The sequence below is a fragment of the Mugil cephalus genome, chromosome 9, assembly GCF_022458985.1.
Source record: "Mugil cephalus isolate CIBA_MC_2020 chromosome 9, CIBA_Mcephalus_1.1, whole genome shotgun sequence".
NCBI lineage: Eukaryota > Metazoa > Chordata > Actinopteri > Mugiliformes > Mugilidae > Mugil > Mugil cephalus.
Window position 1 is genome coordinate 15,676,335 of NC_061778.1, and position 25,050 is coordinate 15,701,384.

Sequence of the window (25,050 nt, forward strand, 5' to 3'; positions counted from 1 at the left end):
AGGTTGAAGACATTGATAAGAAGGAAGACAAGAACACACCAGTGAGAGGTCTTCTCCCCCCTAAAGTGCGTCAGCTGTTGCCTATCAGACCTGCAGCATGATGTCATCATAATCAGTTGCACAGATGCTTGTCAGCCTCAGCACATATTGCAGGACCAAGGAAACTAATAATTGCACGAATAAACCTAGGACGATGAATGGCAGCACTTCTGTCAGCTATCAATGTTTCCTGTTTTGATTTTCTGGCCAGCCACCGTGGTGAAGACGGAGGCCGGCTCCCTGCCAGAAAACAAGCTGAGAATCAAACTGGAGCATGACGGGACAATACTGGACGTGGATGAAGACGACGTGGAGAAGGTGAGTGGGAGATGATGCAACCTTTGGACCTGGCATTCATGTGGATGCTACTCAGACATGTACGGCCCACTTAGACCAGACCAGGCACCCCCACCCCGTAGCAATGACACTCCTTGATGATGAGTCACAGTTGTTTTGGAGACACAAGGGAGACCTACACAATATTAGGAAGGTGGTCATAATGTTATACGTGACCGGTTAGATGCTGATTATAAAGTTTCTGCAGGTTATTTTCTAATTTATAATTCAAAATTCCTACTGAGAATGTTGCCCGCATATCAGCCGATACCGATACCAGTAAAAAATGGAAATATCAGCCTCTATCAGAATCTAATACCACAAACCTATTACATTTGCTCTTCTAACATTCTTCATCCATGTGTAGGCCAACCCTCCTTCATATGACCGATCAGAAGACCTGGCGTCTCTGCTTTATCTGAATGAATCCAGTGTGATGCATTGTCTGAGGCAGCGCTACGGAGGCAACCTGATCCACTCCTACGCTGGACCCAACATGGTTGTCATCAACCCCCTCAGCACACCCTCCATGTACTCTGAGAAGGTAACCTGCTGTTACACATTACACTAATGGCCAATGATATGTTCTCGTTGGTATTTACATGTGACTAACACAAGCCTGAAAACTAAATAAAGCTTTGCGTTCCTTCAGTGTGCATCATGATTCAAGCAGTTTGATGGTTTTCTAGGATGAGTTGTAGCGTATTGAATTTTACCTGACTTCATGTTCTATAGATTAAAAACTTTGGGAAACGCTGAATTACCAGAGAGCTTTAAAACACTGTGGTCAATATTCTCCCAACATACATCTCATGTCACAATTTGTAAGCCACCCTTCCTTCACTGTATCTGCCTCTTCTCCCTTTCTTTGTCCTTCCCTCAGGTGATGCACATGTTCAAAGGCTGCCGGCGGGAGGACTCTGCTCCTCATATCTACTCCGTAGCCCAGTTGGCGTACCGCAACCTGCTCACCACCCGGCAGGATCAGTCCATCGTGCTGCTGGGCAAGTCTGGCAGCGGCAAAACTACCAACTGCCAGCACCTGGTGCAGTACCTGGTCTCCATCGCCGGCAGCACGGGTAAAATATTCTCTGGTGAGTCCGCAGAGGGGCAGTATTCACACATGTTGTTCTTAAATAAAACACAACTCCCGCTTTTGATTGACATGACTACCATTAAAAAAAGACATGCATACATGGTATGTATAATATGATGTAGTGGTGAAATCAAAATTTCCTCAAGCTTAACTGAATTAGACACCAGAATTGTCACTAAAGTTGAGCCTTTAGTTTGGCACAAATGTTCCCTTGAATAAAAAAAAAAAATACATCTGTTGGACCTTGGTGGTCAAAGGTCAGTGTCACTGTCACCTGACAAAACACAGTTTTATTTAATTATTCAGCAACTAGCTACTCTCATAGAAAGAAAGCTGGATGCTGATGCTGATGTTGATGTGCTTTATCATAAAAAGTAACTTAAGGGAGGAGTGGCTTGTTCCATGCAGAATCTCAAACATAAGACACAAGCCCATAAGCTGTATAATACTTTCTATTGTAAAATGCATGTGATTCTGCATTCTTAATCAAATGTGGGAAATAGCAAGTGTGAACATTCACTGTGAAGCCAAGAGAGGGCACAGTTACCCATGTGACCAACATCAGGTGTGTGGTCAGTGGACTAACAAAAGCTGGAAATCAGTCAAATTTAGCACGGGAACAGACATTAGAAGAAGAGCAGAACTATCAATACTCATTAAGAAGCATGTAGACAAGTACACAAGTTGTTCAGGTATTAAATGAGAGTGAAAATACACTATAATGCACATTCTCAGTAACTTGACATTGGGCAGTTTTTGAGCATTTCTACAGATACCTCAGAAAAAATGATGCGATTTCTTTGCTTGTGTTGTTTTCTTTCGGTGACAGCTGAGAAGTGGCAGGCGGTCTACACCATCCTGGAGGCTTTTGGCAACAGCTCCACCGCTATGAACGCCAACGCCAGCCGCTTCTCCCATGTAGTGTCTCTGGATTTTGACCAGGCTGGGCAGGTGGCCTCCGCCTCCATCCAGGTAACACGCGCACACACACACACACACACACACACACACATACACCCACATAAACAGACACACACACACAACGAAGCGTGTACAAACTGTAGTTGTCTCCTCCCGTTTAGACGATGCTGCTGGAGAAGCTGAGGGTGAGCAGGCGGCCTGAAGCGGAGTCCACCTTCAACATCTTTTACTACATATTGGCCGGTGCAGACAGCAACCTGAGGTGACTCTTCTGTTGCACAACTATGAACCCCCCCCCGTCCCAGATCATATATAAATATATATTTGTCATGTTCATCATGATGTTTGATTCTTGTTGTTTTTTTTCCCCCCAAGTTTAGTCCTTGATTTTGGTTTTCAAGGTTGGTGCTCCCAGTTTCTCAGATGTGTGTAGTTGTATTTTGGCCGTCACAACTCATTAGAGCAGTGAGTCTGCTGTAGCTGTTCCAGGCTAGTTGGTGTTCATAGTAAAGGGATCTCATCAGTGTCTGCCTTCCCTTCCCAGCTTACTGTTCTCTTTTAGACTATTTTGAATATTAGTGATGATGAAAGTGTAATAGTAGCGTATAATAAAAGTAATGTGGTGTGGGTGTCATCCCAAATTCATTATTTTGCTTTGCTCTAATGCCCAACATTTATCGCATGTCGTCCTCGATTGGTGTTTTTGAAATTTCTCCCTTTATCTTTGTGGTTTATCATTTTTTTTTAGTTAGTTATTCATTTTTAAATGGGCTGAGGATCATACTGTTTGCTCTAGTGTGTTTTATGACGTTTCAGGCCAGAATAATTCATCATGCTATAGGCTTCTGTGCAGAGACTGTAGTCTTCATTGCCAGTTTCCAGATATTTCTTCTTAGTAGTCTCTTTTACCCTGCTCATGTCTTTTGGATTGATCTGTGCTGGTAAATACGATGTAGTTGATCGCAAGCAAGGAAAGCGCGTCTAGACCTGCCTGTTAAAGCTTTAAAATGTTTAAAAGATTATTGAACACGATGTCAAAGATCATGACAGAATCAGAAAACGAACGAACAAGTCGTCAATCTGCAAAAGTCGCGAGGCTTCGCTCTGCTTTGTCAAACCCGCTGTTGGTAGTCATTTGGGCATTTCTTCTCGTACAGCAACTGAAAGCAGACGCTCGCATTTCGCTAGTGCAGAGGAGTTGACTGATCCTGGGTGATTTCCTCTCTTTCAGAACAGAGCTGCACTTTAACCACCTGGCTGAGAACAGCGCTTTCGGGATCCTCCCACAGTCTAAGGTAATCTCACTGTGCGGTTCACCTCAGTATATAATCTTATAATTAAATATTAAAAAAGTGAAAGCTGAATACGATCTGCTCGTCTTAAGCCTGAAGACAAGCAGCGAGCCGCGCAGCAGTTCACCAAACTTCAGGCCGCCATGAAGGTGTTGGGCATCTCTGGGGAAGAGCAGAAGGCCCTCTGGCTCATCCTTGGGGCTATTTACCACCTGGGGGCTGCAGGAGCCACTAAAGGTATGAACCCCCCACCTTACTGACTGCAAATACCTCAGATCTTTAGTGTGGGTAGAAGTAGACCTTAGAACTTATAGAAAACTAGTTGTTTTTTGTTTTCCTCTCAAACATATCTCAACATTCATCCTCAGTATTGGTCCTCATTCAGTTTACATTGACTATCATGCCACTGACTGCGGCAACTCGCCTTTTAATGGTGGCAAAGAAAGCAAATGAATAATATAGTATCCAGTAAAATCAATTTATGCTCACGCTGCCAGGGTTTTAATCACATAAACAGCTCACGTCACTGTTCATTAGGCGTGTGAGGAAGGATCCCGGTGTTCGTCTTTGTGCCGAGCACCGTTAGATCATTCCAAGATTGAAGAGATGTTAGAAAGGGAAGGTTTTAAATATGGAGACAGATAAACAAATACTGTTCATCTAGCCAGAAAAACACCAAAGCAGTGTTTCCCTATTTGACTCCAGAGTCAAATAAAAAGACAAAAGAAAGACAAGAAAACTGTATGTTTGACTTGATGTATGCTTGTAATTTCAGTTTTACATTGACCAGTTTTAGTCAGATGCATTTTAGAGCTTATTCTTATATTAGTATTCATGTAGAATTCAACTTCTCCCTGCAAACTGCTTCTCATTACTACAATAAGGTTACAGGTTTCTGCTCAAATGACCTGAAAATCCTACTCACTTCACTCAAATCTTATTGACTCTCCACTAGTTGCCACTAGGTGTCAGACTTGACATTTGAAAGTTTTAACTCTAAGTAGTCAGAATGGTCACTACAGAAGTCAGGATACTGGTTTTTCTATTAGATGCTGTTAAGCTCAGTACGTTTTCTGTTTTGTTTTAGTGTGGAGAATGCTAGAAAAATAACAGTGTCAAAATCTTTGGTTGATTAGACATTTTTTATATATTTATTTATTTTATTTGATTTTATTTTCCCCCACAGATTTAAATTTCTTTAAATACACATTAGCACGAATCCAACATATTTTAGCAAAGGGATAAGGAATAGCTTAATATTGAATGCAAAATGATGATAATAATAATGTATATTTATAACGAGCACTAGGCTTTGGGGTCCTTGGCCTGAAAAACGTTGATCTAGACTGAAAAGTTGTTGTGAGCATTAAACAACTTTTTTCAAAATAGTACATGTGGCTAGTATATGGTGACCACGATAAATATTAGATTTTTTGTCGAGTGAAATTAGTTTGTCTAACACTTGATGTCGTATTTTATAACAGCATGTTCATTTTTTTTTATGAGCTTACCTTATGTTGTGGCCCCCCCTGTGGTCTGTAACACACTGCAGGAGCCTTGGCAGCCAGTGAGTGCTCAGCATGGAACTGGATGCAGTGAAAGTCAGACATACGTATACACAGTAACTGCATGCACCGTGCTTTGTACCTCTGCTTCAACATGACAGCAGTCATAGAACAAAAAGGTATATTGTAACTTGCCGACAAAAACAAAGTCAGGTGACAAGTCAGACGTCAGTGCTGCCTCTTCCAAAGCATGATGGTGGGTTGTCTGTGTTTTTCAATGCCAATGTTTATGTTTCCCTCGTGTCTGTGATGAAATGATGAATCCCGAAGCTGTTTTATCTCTAACCCTCCCTCTCTCTACTTGCATGTTTGCATGCCGCGTCCTATGAAATGCAGACGGGGATGAAGGTAATGGCAAAACAACACAAGCTGTTGACTGTTTTTTTACTTAAAAAAAAAAAACTTTTTTTCAGAGCCCTCTTGTTTGTGCTTTCTGTCTTAATGCCTTTATCATTCCTCCCAGACCTGAAGTCATTAGCATTTTTATTGTTTCTGCTCCTCCTCCTCCTCCTCCTCCTCCTCGCCTTCCCCCTCTTCTCTTCATCCCCCTCTCTCTTGTGTTTTTGCGTTTGGTCCACGGCAGCTCTCCCCGTTTGTCCCGCGTTTCGCACTTTTCCGTTTCCGTAAGATGAAGAATCACGGAGATCAGAAATACGCTGTCACTTTAAACTCTTTCCTCTGATGCCTCCCCGTGTCTCCCCCCCATTTAGCTCCCCCAATTCCTGTCACACTACTGTGCGTCCTCCAGCGAGCAAAGTAAAGCTCGTTCTGTTCCACTTCTCTTTAGTCAGTGTTTTGACTCTCTGCGACAGGCCTCATATTTCCCAGCTCACCCAGTGTATCCCCGTGAAGTTTGTGCTCGGTGGGGACTCCTGTTGATTCTCTGGCTCTTTTGATTGGTTGGCAGCACAGGCTCCGGATCTTTCTGACACATGCGCTTCCAACTGGCTCTTGACTCAGTAGAGATACACTAATGATCTGAATAGTTTGTTTTGTCCTGTGTCCTTTACTTGTCCTCTTAGTGTTTTAAAGGCTTTATTTATTTTCTGTTTCATTTTAGTTTATTTTTTTTTAATCTCCATACTTTTTAAATTTCTACCATCCTAATTATTAGCTTAATTAATAGCCCACCAGTATATTGACTTGGATATGTACCCCAATCAGCCACAACATTACGACCATTGACAGGAGAAGTAAATAACATTGACCATGTTCTGACTATTCACATGGATATTAGAATATATCTTCTACATGTTCCACCAAACCCATAGGACAATATGTTACCAGACACCACAGGACACCCTCAGGAGACCCATGTCCATTCTCTGATGAGACGCACATATTAGGAAAGTGGTCATAATGTTATGCCTGATACTGTACAGCTGTACAATGACACCTTAACCTGGACAGAACCTTCCCATCACATTTCTCTTGTTTAGCAGATGTTTGCATCACCTTCCTCCATTTTGCCTGCACCACACATGTCCTCCTCATTGATTATTTGTCTCTCTCGGGCTCTGCCTGCATTTTTTCGTTTTTAAACGCGCTTTTTTCTCAATAGTGGGACGACGACAGTTTGCCCGCCACGAATGGGCCCAGAAGGCCGCCTACCTGCTTGGCTGCACCTTGGAGGAGCTGTCCTCATCAATTTTTAAGCATCAGGCCAAAGGGCCGCAGCACTCCACGTCCTTCAGGGGAGGACTGGATGAGGCCAGCCAAGGTGACAACTCAGGTAAAAGCCTGCAACAGTCCTTCCTTGTTGACTTTGCTTGTTGTGACCTGATAGAATACAGCCTGAACTTATGATCTGTCACATTTCGTAGCCATCCTAACCGATATTTATTACCTAGTTTTCAAAAAACACGTGGCAACTAAAATCATTGGGACCAGTCAGTGGATGTAAATTGTGGAACGTTGATTTGTTTTGCCGTGGCTCTGATCTGTTGTCTCTTGTCTCTGTGTCTCTCAGGTTCGAAGGTCACGGCTCTGGAGTGTCTGGAGTCCATGGCATCAGGACTCTACTCCGAACTCTTCACTCTTGTCATCTCCCTCATTAACAGGTTAAACCTCAGCATTTACCATGTGATTATGTGACCACCTTGTTTTTAAAGAGTCAGAGTCAACAACAAAGTAGTAGTTGTAGTAATAGTAGTAGTAGTAGTAGTCAACAAAGTAGTTACGGAATCACAAACAAACTTAACAAACAGCTTATGAAACAAAGCTTAATAATAATATTAGGCTATATTTTGTAGAAATATGTAGAATGTGTAGTTCAGCAGTTCATCGTATGTATGACATAATAATGTACATGCATTATCGAGTAGTCTAAATAAATTAAAGACACTTTTAATGGTTCTGTTTGCACAGTGCCCGATAAATTAAACAAAAAAGCTGGAGCAATTAGCAAACCAACGAGTTTCTGAAGAAATAAAGGCCACGGTGTCACATAAAGAACACGCCGTGGTCATGTTGTATGGTGTAGGATATATTTTTATAAAGAATTCAGAAATAATAAACAGAAACAGTTTTCTATAGTTTTAGTTGGGATGTTTTTGGGTTTATGACTCAGCCAGCAGTCCCCATTGTCAGAGCCTTACCACTAAAACACTGTGATGTACATTTTGTGTCTTTCAGGGCTCTGAAGTCCAGTCAGCACTCGCTCTGCTCCCTGCTGATCGTGGACACTCCGGGTTTCCAGAACCCTCGTCTCGCTCAGCAGCAGCGAGGAGCGACGTTTGAGGAGCTCTGCCACAACTACACCCAGGAGCGGCTGCAGACGCTGTTCCACGAGCGAACCTTTGTCCAGGAGCTGGAGAGATACAAGGAGGTGCAGCCTGGTGGAGAGAACGTCACACACATTTATATATTTATATATACTAATATTAAGGATTGGTATAAATGGTGAATTTCCCCCACTATAATAGCCAAACCACAGTACAGTGATATTCCTCACCAGACAGGTAGTTGTGGAGTTACTTAGACGTTTTCAGATCCCTGCTTTAACGCAGTGGTTGTCCATAAACCAATAAATTAATATGAATAAATAGGGATTTTGGATATTTTCTTCAGGACTACTGCCGCTGTTGAAAGCATCTCCAATAACTTTGTTCACATTCAGGTCTGGAAAATATCTTCGTTTCAGTTTGTACGAGTACCAGAGCAGAAGGATGTGCATGACTTCACAGTATCACAAATCTTAAAGCTACTGCAGATCAATCAACTGCCATAGACTTTCCTGTCCACTTACTGTAGTAAAATTATATTTTCTCCAGTACAATGGTTCCCAATCTTTCTGCTGATTATAACAAAACGTACACTCACCCAATCTACAGCCTGTTAATGACTAATTCTGTAGCTACACTTTATTTAATTTATTGATAATCATCGTCTGCTAGTAAATGTTCTGGACTGTGTTTTACTAACCTAAGACTTTATCCCCTCCTGCGTCTAGGAAAACATAGAGCTTGCTTTAGATGACATAGAGTCCAGTACCTCACTGTCTGTAGCAGCTATTGATCAAGCCTCGACTCAAGCTCTGGTAAGCAAAACCTCGCCACACTAACTATGTTTATACGTATGAATAGAAGACAAAATTCCTAGAGAGCTGTTTACGCAAGTAATGATAATTGACATTCCACTGATTCTTGAGTCCACTGTGCTGTATTTGACTGTGTGATTACAGCCTCTTGCTTTTATTCTTTCAACTACCTACCGGCTAATATTCAGGTCTTAAATAATCATTTAAAGTAGGGTTTCTCCTCCCAACTAGAAATGTGGCCTTTGCTTTAGGTTGTACACCTCTACCTAAAGCCTTGCAAACTGTTCACTGTGTAGTTTTTGTATAACGCAGCACAGGACTGACTGTATACAGCCTATAATGGCACATACCACAGCTTTCCTGCTGGCATTTGCAAATTGTTTTGTCCTGCTGTTAAAGACAGCATCAAACGCTTATGAGTCACGTTTAAAGGCGGCATATTTCAAGGATCGGCGTCTGTTCTTTTAAGGTGTGGTGTTGAAATTCAGAGCTTCCTCTGTCGTATTCTGCTGAAATCTTTTGAGATGGACATAAATAACTCTCGCTCAGACGCACATTCCTTCAAGTTTGACTTTCAGGGCTCAGCCTCTGACTTTCAGACGGTCACATTTGGTGTTCAACAAGTGTGTGAATGCTGCGCTGTTCCCATTACTGTAGGATATTCAGAATATTCTCCTCCATAGACAGCTATAATATATTCTCTCTCAGGGAGCAGTTGGTCGTTGGATTACAGTCATGAGTCCTCTCAGTGATACTGGATGCATCCTTTAGTCTGCGTCTCAGTGGAAAAAAAGCCCCGTCATTCAGGTCGTGCCTCTGCCTACACCGCCTAATGGCTTTATCCATATCTGTGATACATCTGCAGAGCTCTCTGTCTTGTGGTAAACCTGCAAGAAAACACAATACGGTTTTCATTCACCACTGTATGCAAAATGCTTGTCCTGCTTTTACCTCTCTCAACCTGATCTCCTCAAACTAACCCCTGAGGGTTCGTTATTAATCTCGGAGGCTCCTCAGTGGCCACCAAAGCACTGAATGCTGAGATTTACCACCTTCGCCCGGATATTATAGCTCTCTGTGCCTGGCCTGAGAGAGAAGGTGGGATTTGAATGCTGCAGGCCTGAGCCAAAAGAAACCTGCTGTCTGTACGCTCTCAAATTATGGGTTTTTAAGGAGTTCAGTGCAGATGCATGGCCTCATCGTTGAACACGTTCAGGATATTGGTGCAGAAGGGAGTTGGGCCACAGCCCTCCCATTAGTATGCTCTTAAAGGCTGCATGTTGCACAGTCGTTGCTGATTGATGCAGTCATGGAAACAAGTGTGGGTTAAGTCCAGCTTGAATCTCCTGGGTCAGAGCAGGTTCACATCTTGAGGGAGTACATGTAACGCTGCAGTGAGATTTATCTCCCGTGGTGAAAAGTCTAGTTGCCTGCCTAGAATGAGTGGGAAGGTGTTGGTTGACCTTAGTAATATGAGGCTGATGGTCCCTAGCACGTCTGTCACAGAGAGATGTTGTGTTCCTGGAGCTTCTCCGGTTAGTCAAGCCAGTTTCATGGCGCACGACATGATGACGGTCTAACCTGCTCACTTTGAAACATCCCCTTTTCGATTGGTATCTTTTTAAACTCATTCAACTTTCATGCAAATATGTGACCTTTGCATGGCAGGTTCGCACTCTGGCCAGGACAGATGAGGCTCGAGGTCTTCTGTGGTTGATGGAGGAGGAGGCTGTTCAGCCCGGAGGCTCAGAAGAAACCTTGCTGGAGAGACTTTTCACATATTACGGCTCTGCACAGGGAGAAAACAAAGGTGGGTAGTCGACCCTGCTGAAGAGATGCTTCCTCCCGGAGCTTTATAGAAACACACTGCGCTGATCGTACTCCTGATAGTTTACGGCTGGTGAGGAATATTTCCACTTTATGTTTCAGGATCCAATCTGTTGCTGCGAGGAGATAAACCCCTCCTCTTCCTGCTGGGACACAGCCACGGTACGGACTGGGTGGAGTACAACACCCAGGGATGGCTGAGCCATGCCAAGCACAACCCAGCCGGCCAGAACGCTGCCACACTCCTGCAGGACTCCCAGAAGTATGACCGCCCTCATCTGTTGCATATAGATCATCTGTGGTTATTAGTGATCACTGCAGCCTTGTGTATACGCTGACAGTTTAGAAGTACTGCATGAGATTCCTTGTTTCTAAGGAGTAAAACACTTCTGAATCCCTTAAATAGCAGATAAATGATAGTTATACATTCCTAATTGAATTGTATGTTGACTTGAAATTGATCTTTTTTGGATTTATCCACCTTTCTGAGGGCTCTCCCTTCTTTCTTCACACGCTTGAGTTATATTGTCGAGTTATAAGCAACAGGAACAACTGTCGCACACACTATAATCAGAGGTTTCTCCTTTACTTCCGAGAAGTGATGAATTGATCTTGTTAAAACTATATTAACTGATAATGCAGAAGGATTATTCAGGGCAACTGTCAGAAATGCACTTGCGACCTTTTACCATTTGGTTAGATTAGGAGGTTACTGGTGTCTTTGCTGGATGTCTGTGTAAAACAAGTGCACCTCCCGGCCATTCAATCAGGAAAAAAACAAACCTGTCTGGCTCTGATAACTTAGACCTCGGGTTTACAACAACGTAACGAAACACTGAGGAGGGGAGGTGCGTACCTGAAAACCCCAGTGATGTGCAGCATACTGCCATTGACTTGGCTAGTTAGCTGGTGTCTCCTTGTTGGTTGCTAGCTAATCTGTTTTTAGTTGGACTGGGCTTCTAAACGTGTTCTGCCTGGGATTTGGGCGCAATGGATTGTAGCATCTTATCCTGTGTAATAATGAATACAGTGTGTATGGTGACAATACTTGTGATACGTAGTATTGACATGAATGCAAATAACTGACTCTGTAATATTAGAAATGGTGCAAATACCTGTGGTGTAGCGGTGGTGCAAATAGTCTGTAAACTGTGAAGTGGCAGAAGTTGTTTTAACCGGTGTGGGGAAGGCAGGGTTACATACAACACACTATTAGAAGAGCCTGTGTGGAGCGCAACAATGGCTCAAAGTAATTGAAACCGGTCTGAAGTAGAGAGCAGCATATTTCCAGACTATAGAGGTCAGGCTGTTCAAGTGTCTCGGGTAAATAGGAGAGTATGGTGATTCATACTGAAGGCGGTTAGAGCTGAGTATAATGTCAAGAGTTCAACAGTCTGATTAGTTGGGGGAGCTGTGGTAGTTAGCTTAGCTGTCCGGCTGAGCTAGCTATCTGGGGCTGAAATAGGATTTTCTAACATTAACGGGAGCAGCAGGACTCAGATTATATCCCTCCAACAACATAAAGACTAAAGTGATCAGGTCCATCAGTGACACGGCCCTGTCTTTCCTGGCCCGAGTGCACATAATGGTAGTCGCTACACTACTGACAGAGTTCCTGATAGGGCTGATGCAGCGTTATTTGTGAACATCTGTTTTATCTGAGCAACATTTTCCAGCGTGAGGACTCACTACTGTGAACAAGTCCACCTATCATGTAGTTCTGAGGATAATTTTATATAAAACCAGTACAACACAGTGACACAATAACACATTAATTAAAACTGACAGGTTTCCGTAAACTGGAAGCTCATTTGCCGGGTGTCATAATTTTGTGCTAAGTTAAGAACTGCAGGCTGTGATCCACAATTAATTTCCAGCATCCGTAACACATTTATAAACTGTGCGGTTTCTAAACAGTTGCACACAAATCCAATGATGCTCTCGGATTAACTTCCCTGCTTATTACCTCATCAATCCTTGGCTGATGTATTGACAAACAAAACCGCTCACACCAATCCCCTCCGTCCTTCCGCCCGCACAGAAAGAACATCAGCGGGCTGTTCATGGGCCGGGCCAGCGGGGCCACGGTGCTGTCGGGCTCCATTGCCGGTCTGGAGGGCAGCTCCCAGCTTGCCCTGCGGCGAGCCACCAGCATGAGGAAAACGTTCACCACGGGTGTGGCTGCTGTCAAGAAGAGGAGTCTGTGCATCCAGGTCAAGCTGCAAGTGGTAAGCGGAGGAGAGAAGGAAAAGATGGTGCTCTGATAAATACTGATAAAGCTGTCGTTCATCGGCAGCGGCTGTCCGGGACGTTTGTCAATGCTGAGCTGGTAAACTGCATTCAGGTTGAGTTGTTGATCAGATACCAAGTGCAGTTTCTAACAAATAATACCATTATGACATCCAGTAGTTGGTATGTACTTGGATTTTCTCATCTGTCTCTGATTCATCGTCTTAGCCTCGTTCATTTCAGCACTTTAATATCGCCTGGAGGGAGGTTTTAGGAGTTTAAAGTGTCCAGTAGAAGTGGTCGATCCATGTCTAGAGCAGTAGTGTCAGTGTCACTATAATTAATTAGTATATAAAAAAAACTTTCTTATATATAGAATATGTTAACTTATTGTTTCATTCCCTTATTACTTTAATTACTGTGCTTTTAATTTGGAATTGTGCTCGTTAGGTTGATCTTCACATAAGAAATGTGCAGGATAACGACTCAAATGAGACTTTTTATTGGTATAAACTGCACCGGATTGATTTGAATGGACTAAAGGGAACGAGAGGCCGATTTAGGATGAGACTCCAAGACAACGAGAACTGATGAACTGCAGTGACTCTACAAACGTCAAAGAAAACATAAAAAGAATAGTTAAAAACGGATCTGGTTTATCAAAAAAAGTTCTAGGTTACTTTGTATTGTAATGAAGGGCTGTTGATGCAGAGTGGGCATTCTCACTGTGACCTCAGGGCAGAACCTCCTTCTGTAATAATTAGTTCTCATTTCTTATTAGTGCGCGGAGCATGGTAACATCATCTTCTTTTTTTTTTTTTTCTTCCCAGGATGCACTGATTGACATGGTGCGTCGTTCCAAGGTTCACTTCGTCCACTGCCTCCTACCTAAAGCGGAAGCAGTGGGAGGAGGTGATCTCCGTGTCACACATGGAGAGAGCCCCGACTCCGGCCTCATGACTCTGGACGTGGGCCTCCTGAGGGCTCAGCTCAGAGGATCCAAGCTGCTGGACGCCCTGCGCATCTACCGACAAGGTAATAGAAAAACATAGTTAAGGCTGTTTTATCTGTAAGTGGTTGGATGATGGGATTTTGGAGAGGTGTGTGCATGGGACCAAAAAGGACTTAGTCTGAATTAATTTAAATCCCACCTGTGGAACACCGTGTTCACAAAAAGCCGCTGGTAATTTTTGTTTTAATTTGATGAGCAAGATTCAAACACTTTGCCTGATTTTATTCCCTTTATATCCTCCACTCTTTACCGTACTGTATAATAATATTACATCACGTCAGTCCATTTAACACCGTGGCCATAAATGAAAACCCTGTCTCATTTACTTTAAACAGCCCCGGCTGTCAAATTATCCCCTCCACCTCTTTTTCATGACTTCACATTTATAAATCATTGTTTATTTGTCTTAATGTTGCATCTGCTGTCGGTGCAGCTCAATCCTTTTATAGTCTTTCTTATTGTCCATGCCTCTCTAAAAGCTGGAGAAACTTGGCACCTTGCACATGTCTACTTCTCACATCATTACAGCTTTGTCTTTTCGTTCCCCCTCCTCACTCCATTTGTCTTGATAATCAGAGTTGACCGATGATAGGCTGTTGGCTTTCCGTTCGCCACGGACGCTGCTCTGACCTCGTTGCTTGTGTCCTCTCTCCTCTGTTCCGCTGCGCCCAGGGTACCCCGACCACATGGTGTTCTCCGAGTTCCGCCGGCGCTTTGATGTCCTGGCGCCGCATCTGACCAAGAAGCATGGCCGCCACTACTTTGTCACAGATGAGAAGAGGGTGAGTGTTGGGCAAGGTTACCCTGGCAGCGTTGCAGCGTGTTTGTGAGTAGCCGGACGGATGATGGCCGCTGATATGGTGGAAAGGGCTCTCTATTCCGTGTCTGCAGCCCTCACAGTGAGATAACACACTCTAAATGTGTCGTGTCCGTGGTTCCAGACCCACGTCCGTCTATCGAGCCCGTTTATCCTTTTGTGCCTTTTATCACTGGTCATAATATTATGGCTGATACGTTTATATACTTAGCTCCAGAGATTTCGGAAATTTCATTAACGTATTTAGTCTTCTGTCCTCTGTGTCGTAGCGGTGTCTTTTATTTAGGTGTCAGGGTCCAAATCAGTGAACATTTGACGTCATGTCATCATATCCTTTTTTTAACTCATAACTGTAAGAGAGACACCGTAGAATATTGACAAGGTAAAGTTTGCAGATCCAGTATTTCTCGTCTTGCCCTCGACACTGTAATTTCCTGCTCTCCTCCCTCTACTGTCCTCGTCCTGCTCCAAGAGCACTCTTGTGTGTAATTAATTATGATTGCACAGGCTGGCAGCATACAGCTACTGTACTGATTAATTACTGGCGGTGGGAAGAGCTCTTTCTTCCCTCCTTTCTCCCTCACCCCTCCAATTCCCTTGTCTCTCTCCACTTTTTTCTTGTCTCATTATCTTTCCGTTCCTCTTGTATAGGAGAGCAGAACAGTTTAGGAACATCCCGGAGCATATGATTAATGTCATCTTAACATTCTGTTCAGGCAGTATATAGCAGCTTTTCACAAAGGTGTGATTAGCCGTAGTGAGTGAGAGGTGGTGCTGGATAAAAAAAAAAAAAAAAAAAAAATCTATACATTAAGACCCTGTCTGTAAGCTCGGTGCTTATGTTCCACGTCTAAAAATACATCAAAGTTTTTTTTTTCTTTTTCGATATTCATGAATCTAAAAATAACTAAATTCCATTTATTTGAATAAATTAAAAAAAAAAAAAAAGTGTGTGCAATTGTAATATAGTGCACCAGACTGCGACACACTGGCCGTAAAGAGGCTCACGAGGTTCCTAGGAGATGAGCTTAGAGAGGAAAGCCTACTCAGAATGAACTAATGGTGCAAAGTTCTCCGGGGAGCTGAGAACGAACGGCGGCGGATAAAGAAAGCAAGGAAGATGGATGAAAAGAGACGGCGTGAGACAGAGGAGAACGTATAATTAGAGGAATAATATGGAGGAAGTGGATTTCAGAGAGGGCGCTTCAGAAGGAGAACATTGGTATTCTGGGTCCGTTTGAGAATATATTATTTTTGATAAACAGCGCTGTTTTGCTGCCGCTGCCAGCCCGGCTGCGTCGGTTCATAACCCTCGTTTTGTCTTACCGTCGACCGTTGCAGCAAACTGACGCAGTGTGTTTGACTATTTATGGAGTTGAAAAATATAATGTATCACCTACTTCTGTGTTACACGAGAAGTTATAAGTTATAGAAACATTTGAAGACAATAGGAAGGAACATGACATAGCCATATAGTCATTAGCCAGGAAGTGCACTGGGAAAGGTCTTCTTTGCAAAAAAGCAAAGTAAATTCATTGCATTATACGAAATTCCTGTCCGTAAGTGTTAAACCTCTGTGGAACCCGACAAAAGTAAAAGTTCAGAGTCTTTCATTATCTTACTATTATTACCCTTGGTGTAATTTTTTTGTGAGAAGACCTCGAGATAATTCTTGTTAAAGTGTTGTTTTTTTTGTATCAGCACCTCTCATTCCACCACATCCCAAAGGTGCTTTATTGGTTGGATTGCGATCTGGTGACTGTGGAGGCTATTTGATATTATCACGCTGAAGGTAGCTGACAGAGAGCGTGTGTACCGCGGTCATGAAGCGCTAGATGTGGGCAACAACATGTAGCACGGCTGATCGGTGTAAACCTCAGTTCTGGCCAATAATATAAATATTGACTCAGATGGTTTTAAGGAATTAAGATTCTCAGAATCCTTGGAAACCTCTGAGCTGAGCCTCTAGGAGCCGGTCCATCTGCCGATGTCTCCTGAAGGCTTATTTGAAACATGGGAGGGTGACAAACAGAAAAGGGGACTTGGCAAGCGTCTCTGTTTGACCTGCTTTGTGCTTTCAAGTCCCTCGAGGAAGGTGCGCGTCGCCTACCTACTGGGACTGGCGTTTGTTGCCATGGTACCAAACCAGCATCGTTTGAGCGTGCAACCCGTGTGATGGGACCGACGTAAGCCCCACCCAACCGGGGTTATTTTTGTCCATCTTGCCTATTAAGCATTTCTTCTGTTTGTTTCCAGGCGGTGGAGGAGTTGCTGGAGGCCTTGGAGCTGGAGAAGAGCAGCTACCACATGGGGCTGAGCAGGGTGAGTGAAGTCACACACACACACGCCCATGGGCATCACCTCGTCTCTTTACACATAAAAGGAAAGCGACCGTGATGCTGTGGCTTCTGAGATCATTACCCGGGCCTGTTTTAAAGTCAGATAGCAGCCTTTATTTGCCTGGTGTATATTTTATTATGTTTTTATAAGATTCCATCCTATTTGCTGCTTTTGCAAACTCAGCACTTTCTCTAGAGTACACACTCAAGTCAGACTCCTACCGCTGCTGCTGCTGCTGCTGCTGCTGCTGCTGCTCTGTCAGTGTCAGGGTTTTATTTGTGTGTGTACTGGATTGGTCCTGGCTGCTGTTATCCCTTTCTCTCTCCCCTTCTTTTTTCTTCTTCTTCTTTTTTTTTTTTTTTAAATGAATCCCTTTTCACCTCCCTTTGCATCCTTTTATACCTTCCAATCAAGCCTGTTCTGCCGTCCTCACGTCTGATGTCAGGTTACAGCCGCACTTTCTGCTCAGATGTCGAGCAGCTTGCTGTGACCAGAATGTTCATTGTGGCTTTTTTTTTTTTTTGTTCCTTTCAAATCGAGTCCCCTTTTAGTTAAATCCAAACATTTTGTTGTGCTTCGGCAAAATTAAACTGATAACAATCAGAAAGCATTTTCCAATCTGCTCGCCAGCCTTTTGCAGCGCATGTTCAGTGCTCTCTGGTCAGTATGTGGTGACAAGCGTTCACACTTCCATTCTCACTTGATGCGTTTTGTTTTTAGCCCTGATCTTTGAAACAATCTGTTTGAGGGGGAAGAAAAAACTGTCACCAAGGCTGATAGGTCTGTTAATTAGATCTGTGAATGTCTGTGGAATAAAGAACGCCGAGCGCCTGGAGTTGTCAATTGGAGACGTTCCTTGGCAGATACAGCAGCGAGTTTAACTTTGCCTTAGAGTTGGTACGTGACATTCAGCTGCTGCTTTCTCCAAGTTGGAAGTTTTAGTTTAGAACTTATTTGCTTGCTGCTCATATTGCTGGTATTTCCATAGCCTCTTTGTGCACATTATTTTTAATGGCAGTCTTGAGGGTGCCTCCAACCCACACATTGGACACTTACTGTCCAATTATATTGTGTACATTATACAATATAAGACTAATTATGAATAAATAATAATGGAAACGTACTAGTCTTATATTGCTGGTGCTGTGCAGCAGTTACATATTGTCATGTTAACACATGTAGCTACACTGAGGTCCACAAGTCTGAAACCATTAGCAGACATACACAATACTGTGTGATAGTATCAGCATAAAACATTTGAGGCTCCTCTGAAGTATGGAGGACCCACTTCTCCTTGGAGAAACGGTGTGATGATGGCGAAACAATCCTTTATATCACAAAATTAATTTTTCCAACCTAGTGTGCAGCAGACGATGCGTAAGTTCCCTTCAGCGCAAACTTACATGTGGCACGAAAACAAACATGAAATGCAGCGTGCTCCTCTGTGGTTTAACCTGGACATAACCTCAATACTTCTCCACGGAAACAAGCACGGACTGGTGCGCCTTTGCGTCGCATGAGTGATCAGATCTAAAGCGGCCATTTGAAAGTGCGGCTGCGAACGCGCTCATGGCGCCCACTTGAAAACCCACTTGAGAAAACGCGTCGCTCTGACCTTGTTTGGAGGTGGTCTGGGCAGATTGTGATTACATTCCTTAGGCAGTGGGAGCACACAATGCATCTGCCTACTCAACTGATTTCCCCTCTGCGTAAGCACAGATTTGCCTCATTTACTTAGAAAAACCCACTGTTTTCAGTGATTCCCTGTTACATTCCCCTGCACCCCCGCTGGCCTCTGGCAGTGGAAGTGAAAGGGTTTATGGGTCTGGTGCATGGTCTTTATAACCTCATCACCTGTTTCATTGTTTGAAGTTAGTTAAATATACTTTGAAGTAATATATTTTGTCACTTTGGTGTCTGGTTGTGGCTAGATGTGGAAGTTAAAGACTGAAGCCTGGAGACGTCATGTGATTTAGAAATAACACCCCTACGTCTGGGTTAGGGATAAGCAAACTCTTTGTTTCACTCAAACTTACTGATTACATCTAGATTAGACATTTTATACAACATATTAATTAAATAAAAATCCTAAAACCATCTCTATATGCTGCACGCATGTCATCATTCTCATCATCTCTCCACGACTTTGTTGGTGTGAAATAATTGAATATGAGTATTCAATAAGTATATAAATCCCTCATATAAAACGCAGCCTTGACATTAAGCTTCGTATTGAGTTAGTATTATAAGCTGAGCTCCACAGTGGTGAAAAATAACTTGTGTACCTTCTGTGTGGGAGAACGACTTCCCAGCTCATTACGTGTTACAGTTTATATTTAACGCCTGCCCAGGCTTTTTGGGTCACATACAACAAACGGTGCTGTTAGTGGTTTTTAAACAGCAGCGCGCATTGATCCATTGTTCTGCTGCAGCAGCTGATTGTACAGTATTCTGCTGCAGTACCTCTGCATCTTTTTTAAATTATCAAATGTCCAGTGGAATAAAAGCACAGCGGTGGTTAGCAGCTCTTTTTGCTGTCCGCTGTAAATGGCCGTACAACGTTGTGTACCTCAGTTGTGTTGTGACTCTCCTTCAACTGATGACACATAATGTGTGGGTTGTGGAGGGAGGCTGCATGTTCTCCAGGCTGTCAGATGACCCACCACTCCTTGTGAATCTGTCCCTGTTGTTCGCTGAGAAGTGGTGTGTGGTTTGTGATCTGATATGATGATATTAAACCACTAAACCGTCCCCGTTGTGTCTCTGAGGAGTTCACATCAACCATATGTGTTATCACTTCCCAGATTATTATGACATCATCTGCCAGCAGCCTTTACTTCAGGAGCAAAATTTATATATGGTGGTAGGGAGAAGGTGGTGTTTTTATACTTAATTGAGGACGGCCCAGTGGTATAATGGGAGGCACTGCTATGCCATAGGTCAGCTGGGGCCTTTCTTTGTGTAATTTGCATGTTCCTGTACCTGGGAGACTTCGAAAATCCACAGACATGTATGCTTGTTCTTCAACGATCAGTGTATCTGCAAAAAAAAAACTTGCCTAGGTTATCGGGTACATGCACATATAACACAGAGAAGCCACAAGGCCTGCGAGACATCTAAACAACCACCTTAATTCATGACCACAGCTTCTCATTTGCTCAGCCAATTTTGCAAATGACAGTCAAAGTTAGGAACAGTTAAGTCCTCGAATCCTTGGAAGGACACCACAACACTTAAACTCTAATGAATCTACTTCCACAAAGAGATGGCAGCTCATTCCGGACCAAGGAACGGACGCGCGCACACACTCACATTGACGCGATTGTCTGGGAGGAGGATTTAGAGGGGTTGTGATGTAGTCTGTCACAGGGGGGACCACGGTCAGTCCTTCTTTAAAGTCAAAAGTGACATTGTGCACTCATTACCAGTCAAGGAAAAGCACTGCTGCTATTCAAAAGCTATGGAAGTGGAATACACTTAGATGAGACTACAATGATAAGACCAGGGACATCACAGAGTTGGTCTTGACGTCAAGGGAGTTAAGTAATAACGTGAACAACACAAAGAAAAAATGAGACTTTGTATTTAGAGTTTTTGCCATTTGATAAGATGTATCCATGTGTGTGAGTACATATAGTCAATGGTCAAATACAGGAAGTGTTATATGATCTATCAGACTTGACTTGCATCAATTGACTGATCTTTATTGCATTTGCAAAAAACGCTAAATGATAATATGAAAGTAAAACCTCAGAAATATTTAATCACACTTGGACATAGGTGCATAAAAGGCAGTATGATATAAGTAAGGATTTTCTTGAACAAGGAATCATACTAAGCTCACCTAGACACCTCATTAGATCAGGACATCCCAGGTTGCATGTACAGACATGAACAGATGTTGGGTCAGTCTGGGTTGGTCAGTGTGTCGTTTTTTGCCAGTCGGGTTAATTTTGTTTCTATTTCCTGCTTCACTTTTCACTTGAAACTTTGACCGAAGACAAGTCATACAAATATTTGTATCTCCGAACCTCCTCAGCTAACCTTTCCTCTGCGTGTTTTCCATCTTAATTAACAGTTAGAAAATTGCGGAGATGGAGAAGCAACCACAAATACTGTCATTGCTGACTTGTTTGCTTGCTCTGTTTTCTTGTAGAGAGCTATCGGAGCTGTGAGAGGAGTAACAGGGTAAATAACTTGTTAGGGGAACAATAGGCGAGCTGGGATTTTCCTTGATATCAAGTTGCAGTTGCTGGAAGGAAAAGACGTGTACTGTCAAGTTCATTTAAAAAAACACAATGAGCAAATTCATCTGCGCTGCTGTTCCCATGGTCCCTAGTTTTAGCTCAACAATGAGAAGTTGTAAATGGTTTTAAACTTTCAAACATCGTTAACTCCTTTAGTATAATCATCTAGTTAAACTAAAGAAGTCAGAGCTAGATTTTCCCCTTACTGTAATAAAGCTACCATTTGGATCTGCCGAGATCATGTCAGATGAAGTGACGTGACCATTTTTGCTAAATAAATCTTGTGAGTTGATCAGATTAAAAGTAGATTGCCAACCTACGTTTATATGGAGATGTTTGTGAGCTTGTTTTCTGGGATGTTTCCTTCAGGAAGGCCACATCTGTCCCCAAGATGAGCCACTATATTATTTGTACTTATCTCTTCTCTCTTTTTATAAAAGATGAGATTGAAGTATGAGCTTCACTGGTTCTTTCAAAGAAAGTAGGGGGATGAAAACACCAACAACCCAGACAAGTGATAGGGGAAAAATATTCAATTCATTGCGATTTTTGTGAAAAATGAAAAAAGCAAGAGCAACCATCTCATTTGTTCCACAATATTTCAGTCTTCAAGTGTCCAAATGTCGGTGTTTAGGGGTCATTTTCTCTTGTGCTTTCAGCACCGCACCCTTTGGACACTGGACGCCCATAATAATACACTCTTTATACAGATGTGTTTTAATAATAAAGCAACCAAAGTCAGTCAGGTATCAAAATGATTATTTTGAATTGTTAATCACAATTTGGCATTGTTCCCTTAACGTAATATAATCAGAGTTATTTGTTGTTTGTCTGTGCTAAAGAGCACAATGTCCAATGTGTAAAAACAGAAGTACTAAAAGTCTCTGTCTGTCTTGTCTTGGTTGGATTATTCTAACAGGTTGTAGAAGACCAATCTTCCCACTAATGACGGATAATTGTAGTTGTATGTAACCGCTATATTTGTAAACTCCACTTAGCCCTGTGTAGAGAGGAATTACATCTAACTGCGTCTTAACTCTCCATCCTCAGGTGTTCTTCAGAGCAGGGACTCTACCCAGGCTGGAGGAGCAGCGGGACATCCAGACCAGGAGGAACATCACTCTGTTCCAGGCTGCCTGCAGGGGATACCTGGCCAGACAGGCCTTCAAAAAGAGGAAGGTGAGACTGCTCCACACAGAGGGTACGAGCTTAAGTACCACTGCGGCTTAAAAATATTTTTGACCTACCTTTAAAGAATCAGTTCAAACATTATTACAACTTCTTTACAGAATTGATACGTCCTGACGTTGATGTACGATACATTTAAAAAAAAACAAGCACTATGAAAGAGCTAGTAAAGGTGCAGCCAGGCTGGTTTTTATCGGTCAGTTCCCAGGGAATGAAAAAGGAGTTCAAAGTTCAAAAGGAGATTTATATTGTAATCAAATAAGCTCTTTGGATTCTTACGCTTTTAGAGGAATTTGCCGTTTTCTTTTCTGCATGTGTGTGTGTGTGTGTGGTGTTGTTTTCTGCCAGAGTTGGACCTTTTCTCATTTTAACACAGTTAATTTGTTTTTATGTGTATGGTAGATAAGTACCTTGTAAATGTGTGTGTGTGTGTGTGTGTGTGTGTGTGTGTTCCAGCTTATTTTTTCTTGCTGCACAGGGCACATTTTTTCCATCTCCAGCTATTACTTTTCAAGGGCATTTGGTTTCACTTCACTACTCCGTCTTCCCTGAAGGACTCTTTTTGAGTCTTTTCACTTAGGGTACATTGTAATCTCGTATAATTGGAAGGGGGGGGGGCATTTTTTCTGAACTCTGCAAGGAATTAGTTGCTGTAGTGCATTTTATAGTCATGTTTGTGCTGTCTCAGACTTGGTTTCTAAAGCACCACGGTGGTCGGCATCACACAGAATCTGACAATCCAGTACTGTCGTCTTCTTTGTGCGTCCAGGCCTTTTTTAAGCTGCCAAACTCATCAGTGTGTTTTTTTCCCCTGTGCCAAACAATTAATTTGGTCACTCCTGATGTTGCTGCCATGTCTCTGATGGACTTCTTTGACTTTTGTTACTGTGGGTGCACAGCAACAACTTCCAAAATCAACTCTAGTCCTTTCACCTGCTTAATTGATGAATAAATAATGAAAGAAATACTCCACGCCTGCCCATGAAACAGTCAGCTGACCGATTAACCCTGGTCCATTGAAAGAGAGAGGACCACTTCCCCGCCTATTTGAATGGGAACACCTTGAAATTAAATGCAAGTTTTTTTTTTTTAGCCTTTTTTTCTATAACTGCATCTTGAATATGTTTTGGTGAACAGCCACCATTACAAAATTTGTGTCGGGGTCCAAAAATATATGGACTTAGCAGTATCAGGTTGTCGTTCATCGTGATCAATGTCATGACTTAGACGCCGAGTCATGCAGTAATGCTATATGTGCTGGTGACACAGGAGGAGTTGCACGCCGTAGCGAGGCTTCTTCCTCGTCCTACTCAGAGAACCGGGGCTTACAAAAGAAACCTTTGATTTCATGAAAATGAAACTTATGTGAGCTTCACTATGGAAGAACAGTAACGATATCCAGTGGCTGGCTGCTTTGAAGCCCTGCAGTCGGCTGAGAGTGGAGGAACGTTGGGGATCCCACTTCGAGCCGGCCAAAACTGAGCCTAATTAAATAGTTGCCTGAAGACAGAACCCCCCCACAACACCTCCACCACTAGGAACAGGTGGGCTCAGACAGACATCTTGATGGGTGTGTGTGTTTGTGTGTTTAAAATGTAGCGACCCGCCGCGTGCCAGGTGTAAAGGAGAGGTAGAGGGCAGTGGACCATAGTTTCCTTTATAGTCAAAGATCGTCTTACACTGGCATTCTCATAGAAGTAGTTGATGAGTGTTTGGAAAAAAACAGAAGTGTCTGACCTACTGCTGGTGAGTTGTTGTTAGCAACTAAACACACAAAAGCTTGGTCCACACGTAGATGCTTCTTTAGACACCGCACGGATTTAAACATGTCAAATTCTTAACTCTGCACACATGGTTTGAGATTCTAGATGTACTATAGCAGGTTTTAGGGCAAGCTACATTTACAGAATCCAAGTCAGAATGATCTACCTATCTACCTCTATCTATATATCAACACTTATGGCACAATATAAACGTGGAAGTGTTAAGTTTTTGGTCCTTACTTGATTCGGCACCCACTATTTTCTATACCCACTCTTTAGTCAGTAAAAGCTACTTAGCTTGCTAGAGTTTTGCAGCAGCTTGCACGTTTTTAGACTGACATCTAAAACATTTTTATCAATCTACCAGCACCTTTACCTTCTAACGTTCCCGACGTATTGCGTGACCCCTGCGTCGTAGCATGAAACAACAACAGCATAGCAGTTCTGCAGAAGAACTCCAAAAAAACTCTTCATTCAGGCAGAAATTCTCCATCCCTCCATCTTCTCACGACATGTTATCCCTTTTTCTTTTCATCAGCGTGGAAGCACAGCAGTGTGCTTTTCTCCACTGCTGCTGTTATGCTCTGGCAACCCTTGACTAGTCTGAGGGTTTTTGATTTTTTTTTTTCAGTTTTTAATTAGAATTGAAGATGTCTTTCAGATGAGTGTTAAAACTTCCTCTAAAACTCAGATTTATTTGTTGGAAAGTAGGAGCACAACAAGTAAATGAAAGGAGAGATAATCTCTATATTGTAATTATTCAATCCATTGTCTTCTGTTGCTTGTTCAAAATACCGACTTGGTTCACAGTAACCAGGTTACTGAAGTGCAGGTAAACAC

At 42.7% G+C, this 25,050-nt stretch overlaps 1 protein-coding gene across 14 annotated transcripts in view; it reads left to right on the forward strand.

Annotated features, from left to right (window-relative positions):
- myo18ab (myosin XVIIIAb) overlaps positions 1 to 25,050 on the forward strand; it is a 93,991-nt gene that overhangs the window by 32,304 nt on the left and 36,637 nt on the right. For 12 of the 14 annotated variants that reach the window (XM_047594788.1, XM_047594791.1, XM_047594790.1 and 9 more), the window contains 19 exons: positions 251 to 357; positions 743 to 919; positions 1,259 to 1,469; positions 2,301 to 2,443; positions 2,554 to 2,654; positions 3,624 to 3,687; positions 3,777 to 3,921; positions 5,586 to 5,597; positions 6,811 to 6,981; positions 7,219 to 7,309; positions 7,884 to 8,076; positions 8,701 to 8,787; positions 10,456 to 10,597; positions 10,717 to 10,876; positions 12,656 to 12,842; positions 13,674 to 13,878; positions 14,528 to 14,637; positions 16,929 to 16,994; positions 22,310 to 22,438. In XM_047594788.1, coding sequence (XP_047450744.1) covers positions 251 to 357; positions 743 to 919; positions 1,259 to 1,469; positions 2,301 to 2,443; positions 2,554 to 2,654; positions 3,624 to 3,687; positions 3,777 to 3,921; positions 5,586 to 5,597; positions 6,811 to 6,981; positions 7,219 to 7,309; positions 7,884 to 8,076; positions 8,701 to 8,787; positions 10,456 to 10,597; positions 10,717 to 10,876; positions 12,656 to 12,842; positions 13,674 to 13,878; positions 14,528 to 14,637; positions 16,929 to 16,994; positions 22,310 to 22,438 — 2,501 coding nt within the window. The remainder of the gene's footprint in view (positions 1 to 250; positions 358 to 742; positions 920 to 1,258; positions 1,470 to 2,300; positions 2,444 to 2,553; positions 2,655 to 3,623; positions 3,688 to 3,776; positions 3,922 to 5,585; positions 5,598 to 6,810; positions 6,982 to 7,218; positions 7,310 to 7,883; positions 8,077 to 8,700; positions 8,788 to 10,455; positions 10,598 to 10,716; positions 10,877 to 12,655; positions 12,843 to 13,673; positions 13,879 to 14,527; positions 14,638 to 16,928; positions 16,995 to 22,309; positions 22,439 to 25,050) is intronic. The other 2 variants (XM_047594796.1, XM_047594784.1) reach the window with 1 other exon arrangement.